The following is a 12,116-nucleotide window of genomic DNA, read 5'->3' on the forward strand; positions in this document are numbered from 1 at the left end:
CCTCTCCCGCCCTTGTATAATACTTTTCAGTTTGGTCTCGAAAATCTACAAATGACTGTGGACCATACAGATGCTTTAATATAATTAATCAAACAAATATCGGCACCTTAATCCCATGTCGACGGGTCAGCGCTTATTTCTACTATATAACGCCAACAGAAAATTAGAAAAAATTCTTAAGGTTTCTTCTAAGCTTTAACTAAACATATCCGTAGAGACTTTTTCAATTTTTTAATTTTAATAATATCTTATCATAAACAAATGGCATGAAACATGCACCGCGTAGTAGTTTCATAAAAAAACGGACCGGACACGAACGACCATCGACATGCGATTAGGGTTAATTTCAATAACTTAATTAAATTAATCAATCAATCGGCAATCGACGAGAAATTAATTTGCAGATGTGGTGTGACTTCTCTCCAAACAAAACAAAAAATATATATTTTTTCTTTTATTATTCTATTAAAAAACGTCTTTTGTGTAGTTAAGTAATTCATTATATATTGATTTTCATCAAAAATAAAAATTGTACACCTTAATCGAATAAGATACGACAGACACATTTTACGTATTTACCCAATATTGAATTGTGTCTCACTTCCTTCGGTTTTTCAACTCAATCTATTGAATTTGGATTTCATACTTGGCGGCATCTACATCCTCGCCATACATTAGAAAAGCGTTAATGTACATTTGCGAGTAGATTTGTACACCAAGCGTACGCAAATATTCATAATCGGCGCGTGTCAGTGGTGCTTTTTTCACATCCACGAAACAATGCGTTACATTTCTCGCCGCACTGCACGCACTGAATGGCGACTGCACCGCCAACACCTCGGCATGACCGGCACGCAAAACGTTCTTTACCGCCTCTGAATTACGTTCAGCAATATGAAGTATAATACGAAATCCGCTAAAGGCTCCCAACTTCTTCCCATCAGCAGATGTGGCACCATTGAGCTTCTTGCGCCAACGATGCACCGCCAAGGACAAAAGCTGCTCATCTGGTGTCAACTGTGGCAAATTTAACGCTTTGCTGTTGCCCCATTCATATAGTTCCTCATCAACAAAAACATCCTTTGCGTAACACTCTTCTATATATTTGAGGCTGAGCACCCATTTACCTGATGAGACGCAACCGAGCATCTTCTCGCCGCGATTTGGCCGTTCGCAAATAAAATGTGTACAATCAGGGTCAAAGTTGACAAGATTCTCAGATACCTGTAGCGATGGGTAGAAATACAATAAAATGCTAAATTTTGTATCTAATGAAACTCACAGTTCCGCCGAGTTTATGAATTTTGTTGATTACATCGTTCCGTATGTCCTCGTCTACACATGAAATGCTGAAGCGTGGTGTGCCCTTGTACTGCATGCTTGGTGATGCCTTCGAGCGCCTTTCCCTGCCGAACTCCACAGGGTCGCGCCAGCCAACCATGTTTTCAGTGCCAACGCCAAATTGTTCCGATTCAAAGGGTTGCACGTAATGTTGGGTTTCCGTCTCTCCTGCACCATACGCCGGTCCACCTGTTTCTATATTATCGACCATATTGTCTGCACTCTCAGTGATACCGCTACCAGTTGCATTTCCCACGCCAGCTGTGCACCTCGATTCTTTTAGGCTCTGCCTGCGAGATTCACAATTTTTGAGATACTCAGTGATTTTCTGCAGTTCTGGTGATGATGTGGCCAGGGCCGATGCTGAGCGGATACCACTTTGATTATGCGTGTTTTTGCTGTGGGATGCCACAGTGTCCGTTTCAGTGTTTTCGAAACTAATTTTGTCAAAATCTAACGTCGATTTGCCAAAGCTTGCGTGCTGCACCATTCGAGACTCGGCAGCACCCAAGCTACCGCTTCTGGTAGGCGTTTGAGTACTCGGCACAAAAGCATCGCCTTCTGAAACACGCGCTGAACGTTGTGCGCTTGTGTTCAGACTGTTATTTAAACTTGTGGCAAAGATTGCGCGTGGCACTACGCCCGTTTGTTGATAGCGCGACTCATAGTTTGAGGTGTTAGGAGATTTACGTTTGGGACTTATATACGTATTTGACGTTAGTGCCGCCAATGCCGACATTTCTGCTGTTGCAGCCAAAGCTTTCTTAGCTGCTTGGGCACTGGTCATAGGCGTATCTTCGGTATCACTAAATGGGACGCCTAGAGCCTCACATGTGGATACCAGGACACGGTGTCGCAACTCGTCTATAGGTGTGTCAACCTTTAGTTTTTTTGTTGGCAAGCGCCAGCGTCGTTCAAATGCTTCAGCTATTCGTTTTTGAAATTCGGGTGTAGTGCAAAAATCTGGAATTCCTTTCGGTGTGGGCAACTTGCGATTGATTGGAGTGCATGCCTGTCGGCGGATACGTTCCAACTCGGGCGTCTGATTGTTGCGCATCTCTTCGATTAGTTCACGAAGACAAGCACGCGCATCTTCGTTATCCAGTTCAGCCACAACACCCTCTAAATATTCAAAATTACAGGAAGAACGACCATACGTGTTTGTAGGGGTATGAGGAGAGTCAGGCGTACTTGGAGTGTTACTTGTTATATTGGGCACAGATGGTCGAGAAAGGGACCCTGCCAATTCGGTGACACGTTTATTGCGAAGAGGAGTGAAATCTTTTACTGCAGTCACTCCTTTAGTGAGCTACAAAAGTTGTAACAAAAAAGGAAAGTAAATGTGTGCATAAATACGTTGAAATTAATTTTCTTACATCATTTTCCGCATTTTCTTGGGTATGCATAGGTTCAATGGCAAAAGATGCAGGTGTGCACACTGGTGGATTGGTATCCATAGGTTCAATGGCAGAAGTTGCAGGTGTGCAGACTGTTGGATTGGGCAAATTTTTTTCACGCAAAGTTGGTGACACAGGAAAATCGGATGGACTGTTGCCCACTAGGTAGTGCTGAAATGGTAGTTTTTTTCCTTCTATAGCACATTGCACCAGCCATGCAGATGTCACTACGGGATAACCCCACTTAATGGCCCCCTCATATTTAGAACCTTCTGCGCGTGGGCAAATTAGAAGTGGGCGTTCTTTTTTGGCCAGTACGCGATTGACAGTGGCACCCAGCAATTGCGCCACAGAATCAATAAAATCATATTCCAAAGCAGTATATATGGAAATAACAATAGTCATGCCTTCTAGGGGTTGCGCGTTAGCCGTGTGCGGCACGTGACGATGGAAATATTCTATGGGCACCAATTTATTTTGTTTCATGCAGTTTTCCTTGGAAACCAAATGTAAATTAGTAAAGATTTATTAAAACCAATAGTTTTCACATACCACATACAGATCCGTTACGATGTGGCGTGCCTTGACCGGCAACTCGCGTGCATTTAACGTGCGCTCAAACGACACAATTGCATAGTCAACCATATCTACGAAAGTGGGCGGTACTATGTCGCCATGCGCTGCTTCGCATTCGCTTAGCATTTGGGAGTAGAATTCTTCAGGGAAATGAGCGCGATCGATGTATAGAGACTTGCCATCGAAGAAGTCCAAATTATCAAAATCAATTTCACTGTTGATCTTTGCCGAATTCTCATTCTCAGTTAATGTAGTAGATGCAGGCGGGGGAACGATATTCACTACCGCCTTTAAAGTTGACGAAGCCATGGGTGCAGTTAATGTTGAATCCATTGTAGCATTGTTTGGTTTAATGGCCACCATGGGATTTGGTACTGCAACTGCTGGCTCATTTTCTTGTGAATACTGTGCAATGAGATGTTGCTCTTCTTCTTCTAAGGGTAAATCGGCTGAAGCTGAGGGTGTCCCCGCTGTTTCGGCAGATTTCTCTTCCGGTTCAAAGAGCTTCTTTTTCGGCTTATCTGGTTGTTTGAAGCTTTTATTCATAGAGCGTAAAGTTTTTTTGCTGGAGGGTGAAGGCGCGTCTGGCTCACGGGTCGTTGGAAGTGACATCCGATAAACGACTTCGCTGGCCGGTTGCTTCAACTTAATGCTTTGAAGTAGCCAATCAAGTCGAACAATATTTACAGCTTGAAAAATTAAAATAAGTTAGTTGAGGCAATTCAGAAAACACTTAAAAATATTGGGATTAGTAAAATATATAGTACAATACGATCAATTCTTACTTGTCAATATGCCATCACGTTGCCAAGCGCGTAATTCCCCATCATCTAGTTGGCCAACAATAATATGTGTAATTTTCTCATTCACGACATCATAACGCGTTGCACCCCCAACATTAAGTATTCTATTTAACTTTTCCCTCTCTTCTAAACGGAAGCCACTCAAATAAATGCAGCATCCATCAAGAAAATTACCAGCTTTTTTCGCTTGCTTGGGACATATCTCTTCATACACCAAACGGTAGTGAACTGCTGCGCCCTGCTTGCGGTGTACTTCTCTTTGCAAATCTTTAGATCCAGTTAAACGGATAATTGGCGCTACAAATGTCCCATCATTTTGTTTGGCTGTTTCATTTAAACCACTACAAATTGTGTCATTAACAGTCATGGATCCGACACGCGCGGGACCAGCCATAACGCTTATACGTGATGTATCCGACAACTGCGTAAAATCTGCAATACTGCGATCTCCTTTAATTGGAGTAGATACCTTCAAAGATTTAACTTGATAGCCCTTTGTAGGCAGCGCGAAGCCTTTTTCTGCGCTATCAAATATCCATTCGGGACAAAGAATATCTTTCTTGTAACGCACAGCTGCCTTATATTTGTCGGAATTTGTATTCCCCCTCTCAGTAATCACTATATCGACCAGCGCTGAACGAAATGCACAGTGGTATGTGCCACCGTTCTCATTCACTAAACGCATTATCTGGAAATGTAATATTATTTATTTAGTGCTAGGAATTTTAATAAAAATTTAGCCACCTCATTTTTCTTTTCCGTTTCCAATCCTGTACATGTTATGTTCGTTCCAAAGAAGATAGGTAGCTTATACTTATCGAATTCTTCATCTGTTGCCGACACATCTTCAATACAGCTGCGCTCCCAAACCCGTTGTACCCAATCGACGTGCATCACCGGTATGCCGTTCATCGTCGCATGCTCGTATTTTGTCGACTTTATTGTGTTAGATATTAGATGTGTAACCGGCCGACTAAGATTCTGGAAGTAATAACCACCCATCCATTGTATATACGTTCGTAGCCGTTCTTTTTGGTCTAACGCAATACCAGTTGCACATATTTGCAAGTCGCGCATTGCTGTTGTATAGATTGGACTTGTGCCAAGAGGCACAGGTAGAGAGTTTTGCAAACAGGTTATAAGGCATCGTGGGCCTATTATGAGCGACTTTGTTAGCTGGAGTTGTTTAAAAAAATCACCTTCAAACTGATCGAACACGAATACATCTTTCTTTGTTAGTTGTCTCGAGGCTATGAGCGGGTAACCCTCGCTGGCATTTATCTGCCGTATATTTTCTTCAGCTATATGGTTTTGCAGGCATTTAAATGCTGTTTCCAAATCCTTGCATTTTGTTGAGCTGCGGTCTTCCACAGTATTTGTGGTGACGAAATATGCATTGATAGTGTCATCAAAACTCATGGGTGCTAAAGAATTCGCATATAACCAAAAATCGCCGAAGAAAAAATATTTCTACTTGAAATGGTTTTTTTACCAATTCTTGCGCCAAATTAAAATCCAACTGTCAGAAGAATTGAACAGTGTTGCATTGAAGAAGGAAATTCAAGGAGTACGTTTCGCTACTGGCCCATCATAGCAATTTAAGCACTGTTCCAGTACTTCGCGATTAATAGAATTGTCAAGCTTAAGAGTCTTTAAGGGGGTAACCCTAGGCCCACCACTCCACTAAAAATATGCGATTATTTATGAATTTTTTTTGGAAAGATGATTCATGTAAATTTATTTATCCAATTCGGATCTGTAAACTCATATTTCAAAAATATTTTCGTTGACAGCCGTTGACAGCAGATCTACGCAGACGTCTCGAAAAAAAGGCAATTTGCCGTGGACAGTTTTTCTCAGCATTGGATCATCTGAAGTCAAAAAATCAAAGAGTTTGCATTAGGTAATCAATTGTCCGAGGTGACCCTGTCGAGTTTTTATTATTAACATTTGAAGTAGAAGTGCGATTTTTAGACGATAAATCGCATAATATTGTTTATTGTAAAATAAATAAAAATTAAAAAAAAAACCTCCCAGGGTTACCTCGGTAATTATGTAGAGAAAATGTGTACAAAATTTCAGGAAGATCGGTCGAGTAGATTCAGAGAAAAAGTGCCACCGTCGTTTTCCAGAAAATCGATTTAAAGTTCGACCATAGCAGGTAGCCGAGTCGGAGCGGCCAACGGTTATAATGCTCTAACTTTGTGAGTTTTGCACCGATTGACTTAAAATTTGGACACAACATTCTTGAGATTATGTACATTCATTTTCTCAAATAAACCAAAATCGATTTTTTTACCCTAAAAACCTTATCCCCCCCTTAAAGAGCCCTATTGATCTAAATGGGGCTAGATGTAGTACCTAAGAAAAAATGGTGACTTTTTGCGTCCTTTAAGCCTTCTGTTAGGTAAAGGTTAGGTTAAATAGCAGCCCTAGCATAGGACACACTTGGACAAATATTAAAAAATTCGTCCGTTGTGATGTCATACAGGGGGGAGGAGAAAGGAGAAGAGAAGGAAGAAGGAGTCTTAAACCTTCTATTAATAAGAACAGTATTCCTTCTTATGCTGCTAGAAATTTAATATTGGTAAAAGTAAAGTAATATTGGTAAACGTTTTAAATTCAAAGTTAAAAATAAATAATAATTTTTTTAAATTTAAAACATACTTTTTTTTTGTTATATTCACTTTAAACAGATAATAAAAATTAAGCGCACTGCAATATATGAACAAATCGGGTCTTCTCTAATTTCTATCGGAAATTTATCGAAATTAACTGTTAAATTAATACGCATCGGATACATTACCTTTTTTTATTACAATCTGGAAGATAATTTCATGGCATTTATTGCTTGATAATGATATCAATTTCGACTACTTTTTCCAACAAATCTAGACGTATGGTGGCTTTTATATTGAATATTGTAACAGGTATACCAGTAAGTGCTCTTCAAAGTTAATTTCCATAATTTGGTAGTCTTTTTCTATCGTTCAACGACTCATGATGACTTCGCAAACCTTACTAAACCGAAATTTCAACACAGTTTGCCATTCTCAGTTTTCAAACTAAAGTTATCGATATCGATAGTTCTTATGGTGCTAAAAAAACATCCGATAAAACAGAAGGAAGCTGACAAGGTGAATACGAATATGTGAACATAGCCTTACACAGCTATTTGCAATAACATCGATAGTTTCAAAAATGTTGTAAAAGATTCTTCTCGTTGGTTAATCAAAATAAGATATAGTAAATTAGGGATTTGAAATAGCGTAAAAATGGTAATATTGTTATACAAAAAATAATAATAACAGAAGAAACGAATTTGGTTGAAGTTATCCCAAAAGTAGCGATATATCGATTGCATATTGATAGTTTTCCAGTTCTTATCGTATCCATCACAGAAATTTGACATTTTCTTTGTACATTAATCTAACACGTCAGCTACAGCAAAACTAAATTTCGACGAATAGATGCTAAAAATTGTGTTAATATTATTTGTTCTTCCATTACATCGCTCTTAAATCGAATATAAATATTCACTAAGATGGTAAGTGCAAAAAAGAGGTGAAATTAAATACGATTTACATTATATCTTACAAAATATCCCGATTGACTTTTGTGCAGGTCTTGATTGCTGCGGCTGTGTGTACGAAGAATGGCAAAGGTATGCGGAAGGAATAAAAGCTTACATATAAATATAATGACTACTATTTCCAATTTCTAATTAACAGTGATTATATCACGGCAATTTGTGGAGATGACTAAAGCGCGTATTGAGGGATTGCTTGCCGCTTTTCCCAAGCTGATGACATCCGGAAAGCAACATACTTATGTGGAAACGGAATCTGTGCGGTACGTTTATCAGCCAATGGAAAAACTTTATATGTTGCTAATTACAACAAAAGCAAGTAATATATTGGAAGATTTGGAAACACTACGCTTATTTTCCAAAGTGGTAAGAGTCTACAACGCCTATTAAATTATAAAGTTTTTTTTTAAACATTTCACTTCTTATTAAGATCCCCGAGTACTGCCATAGTTTAGATGAGAAAGAAATTCTTGAAAATGCTTTCAACTTGATTTTCGCTTTCGATGAAATCGTTGCTCTTGGCTATCGCGAGAGTGTTAATTTAAAACAAATCAAAACATTCATTGAAATGGATTCGCATGAGGAGAAAGTTTATCAAGCAGTGCGGCAGACCCAAGAGCGTGAAGCGCATCAAAAAATGCGCGAAAAAGCCAAGGAGTTGCAGCGACAACGCCTGGAGGCAGCTAAACGCGGTGGTAGCGCCTCACTAATAGCTCGTGGAGGGCATGGCAGTGGCAGCGGTAACATGGATGCTTTTGGAATCAGTTCTAGTTCAATAAACAGCGCACCGTCTATTGAATCTGATTTGAAACCATCAGTTCAAAAAACTCAGTAAGTTCAAAAGTTTTCAATGCAATCAATTTGCAATAAAATATTTCTACTCTAGGAAACCCGTGGCACGAAATGCTTTGAAATTAGGTGGAAAAACTAAAGACGTGGACAGTTTTGTTGATCAACTGAAGAGTGAGGGTGAGAAGATTTCCAGTTTGGCACCAATTAACAACCAAAACAGTGTGGCCGTGGCCAAGACTAAAATCTCTTCAGACATACCAACTGAAAGGTAATTACGAATGAGGAAAATTTCGAACAAATCAATGAACATGTGAATCTATTCTATTTCTGTTTTGACAGTATACACCTCAAGATGGAAGATAAGCTCACTGTGCGTCTTGGTCGTGATGGCGGCTTGCAACAATTTGAACTCTCCGGCTTGTTAACGTTACGCATTTCTGATGAAAATTTCGGACGTATTAAGGTACAACTGCGCAACAATGACACCCATGGCATACAATTGCAAACACATCCCAATGTTGACAAGGAGTTATTTAAGACGCGCTCAATAATCGGATTGAAAAATCCTGCTAAGCCATTCCCATTAAACACCGATGTGGGTGTTCTAAAGTGGCGTTTCATAACTCAGGATGAAGCGGCCATTCCTTTGACAAGTAAGTAACATATCTATTCATAGGTTTCCTCCAATAATATTACTTTTAATCACGCAGTTAATTGCTGGCCATCTGAAAACGGCGAAGGTGGATGTGATGTAAACATCGAGTACGAATTAGAGGCACAACATTTAGAATTGCAGGATGTGTCCATCACCATACCACTGCCGTAAGTATATTACACATTTTATTTATAATTTTTTTGTATTCTGCTATATGAAGTTTATTTATTGACTCAAATAAATTAAATTCTAAATATCTATCAACAGTATGAATGTTCAACCGTCTGTTGCGGAATATGACGGGACGTACAACTATGATGCGCGAAAGCACGTGCTTCAGTGGAATATACCCATTATTGATGCTAATAACAAATCTGGTTCAATGGAGTTTAGCTGCAATTCATCAATTCCTGGTGATTTCTTTCCACTACAGGTTTGTACTTATATATTTTCAAGAGGATATAAGTATTTGTAACACCGCATAATTTGCTTTTAGGTGTACTTCGTATCAAAAACTCCTTACGCTGCTCTAAATGCCACGGATGTATTTCTTATCGATGATGATAGTTCAGTAAAATATTCAACTGAAGCTATGCTATTTGTTGAAAAATATGAAATTGTTTAAAAATTGTAGCATTGCTAAACGTATTTGTTGTACTAGAAATCACCAACATTTAACACGAAAAATATGTAAGCCGCGTGAAACGTACTTTTGCAAATTACTTACATGAATAATTATCATACCACATAAATACTTACCATTTTAATTATGTATACTGTTTATGCTTACTGGTTCATATATAAAGATTCAGAAACAATTGCGCTGTTTTGGCTCACGGAAAAGATGGAAAAGTGAAACTGAACATGTATACGGGCTTGGTATTTTTTCTTGTTAATAGTTTGTAGATCAGCAGCATAGAAATTCCACAATTATTTACGAAATAGTTTTATATACCATAAATCAGAATTGTAAAATTTAATAAAAAATATAAGAAATTTTTGTTGCCCAAATGCAATGTACTATATAATATATGCATTGTTTGTAATGATTTATATTGCGTATAAAACCGTAAATAAATAAATATATGTAATCTTGATTAGAAAAATGCTTTTTTTTTAGCAAATATTCATATAAATCGAGAGCATAAAAAATTAATGTTCGACAAATAATGAATTAAATAGTTGGCAAGGCGTATTCATCATTATCTATGGTATTCATCAAGGCGAATTTGTTACAGGTGACAGCAAACACATATAAGTAAAACCCTACATGTATTTGTTGTTGCGTTTGGTGCAAGCATCATGTCAAAATCAGCAAGCAAATGTAAACATACGAATGTAAACATACCAAAACATACAAACAAAGCATATCATTTTGACGTAAGCCATACCTACGGCGAAAAATTCAGCTGGGTGAATGCTGTCACCTTATTAAATCCACCTTGGTATTCATTGAAGGTGGTGGCACTAGAGAAACAACAATGTTTCGTACGTTTGATTCAAGGCGAATTTATTATAGGTGAGAGCAAGGCGAATTTATTACAGGTGACAGCAAACACATATAAGTAAAACCCTACATGTATTTGTTGTTGCGTTTGGTGCAAGCATCATGTCAAAATCAGCAAGCAAATGTAAACATACGAATGTAAACCTACCAATACATACAAACAAAGCATATCATTTTGACGTAAGCCATACCTACGGCGAAAAATTCAGCTGGGTGAATGCTGTCACCTTATTAAATCCACCTTGGGTGAGAGCAACATACCAATACATACAAACAAAGCATACCATTTTGACGTAAGCCATATATACGGCGAAAAATTCAGCTGGGTGAATGCTGTCACCTATAATAAATCCACCTTGGTTTGATTGTTATGGCAAAGTATTGAAAAAATAGAAAAGAAAAAATGAATGTTTCAATCTGTGCTGACAGCCACATAGACACGGCGAAAGAAAAAAAAAACAAATCAGTTGATTTGCCGATACCACCTTTAAGGGGTTAGGGGGCGTCCATAAATTACGTGAGGTGTTTTTTTCAATTTTCTAACCCTCCCTCCCCCCCTGGTGAGATGTCGTGAGATTTTATTCAACCCCCTCCCCCATCCCCCAATCTCACGTGAGATTTTTCAAAATGTGGGTTTCTTATGTAAACGCGTTGGATTGTTATTGTAAACAGAAAAAAATTTGCTTCGTGCTTTTATTTACGACTAGTTAAGACTAGTAATCAATATTGCTGAGAGTTATAAGTGTAATAAAGATTTAACAATAGAAGACTTAAATCGTAACTACTGCGATTAAAAAAAGAATATCTACTCTAATTCAGTCCATGGAGAATCATGCGCGGTTTCAAGAGAGACTATTGGGACCAACATGTCCATATGATTTTCAGTAAAATCATGTGCTCCTTCAACTTCGTTCTAATCTAGCCACTCTAAGCCGTTGACGCTTGCGCACAGTAACTCATTAGCTCGTCTTGTGACAATCCGTGAGGGTCGCACTTTGCGGAACATACGCGCTTGCTTAGCTGGTGCAATGTGAGCTGCTCTCCTGTGCTCTGCAGCTCTTGTGATAGATGCGAAGTAAATACCGCATGTACTGCAGCATATTTTCTCTAAATCATCACGTATACTTGGGCAATAGAGATCAATAGGCGTGCTGATAAAGGCATTCAGCGGTTGAATCGGTACGCGTATTAGAAATGGAGCAAATGATTTTCCGTCATGTTCTTTAAAGTCCGGAATTGTCAAACGTCAACCTGAGTGATAGGGCGTTCGGTTCATAGTGGCGCGAAAACAACCGACGGGCTACACTGTACCGCAAATTCAGATTAAATTGAGCTATTTGGTATAAAACAAATATGGTGGTTTGACAGTAGTAATGTATAACGTCGAAGTATGAATGAAATTATTTTCTTTCGAACGAATTAGTGAATGATCTTAATCATACTACGATTACGCTTG

General features: G+C 38.6%; 2 protein-coding genes across 2 annotated transcripts; one reads left to right on the forward strand and one right to left on the reverse strand.

Moving 5' to 3' along the window:
* Positions 1-477: 477 nt before the first annotated feature.
* LOC128858061 (DNA topoisomerase 2-binding protein 1-A) lies at positions 478-5,663 on the reverse strand. Its single transcript, XM_054093995.1, has 6 exons — positions 4,862-5,663; positions 4,100-4,805; positions 3,291-4,003; positions 2,718-3,233; positions 1,283-2,650; positions 478-1,224 (listed from the first exon to the last, which is right to left on the reverse strand). Exons 1-6 carry the CDS (start codon positions 5,534-5,536, stop codon positions 625-627), a joined length of 4,578 nt encoding a protein of 1,525 aa, XP_053949970.1. The 5' UTR covers positions 5,537-5,663; the 3' UTR covers positions 478-624.
* Positions 5,664-7,432: 1,769 nt separating this feature from the next.
* Positions 7,433-10,230, forward strand: LOC128856486 (coatomer subunit delta). Its single transcript, XM_054091789.1, has 9 exons — positions 7,433-7,664; positions 7,742-7,781; positions 7,849-8,072; positions 8,137-8,537; positions 8,593-8,766; positions 8,838-9,151; positions 9,209-9,320; positions 9,421-9,586; positions 9,650-10,230. The coding sequence occupies exons 1-9, from the start codon at positions 7,662-7,664 to the stop codon at positions 9,776-9,778; spliced, it is 1,563 nt and encodes a 520-aa protein (XP_053947764.1). The 5' UTR covers positions 7,433-7,661; the 3' UTR covers positions 9,779-10,230.
* The last annotated feature ends 1,886 nt before the right edge of the window (positions 10,231-12,116 follow it).

This window comes from Anastrepha ludens, chromosome 3 (genome assembly GCF_028408465.1).
Source record: "Anastrepha ludens isolate Willacy chromosome 3, idAnaLude1.1, whole genome shotgun sequence".
NCBI lineage: Eukaryota > Metazoa > Arthropoda > Insecta > Diptera > Tephritidae > Anastrepha > Anastrepha ludens.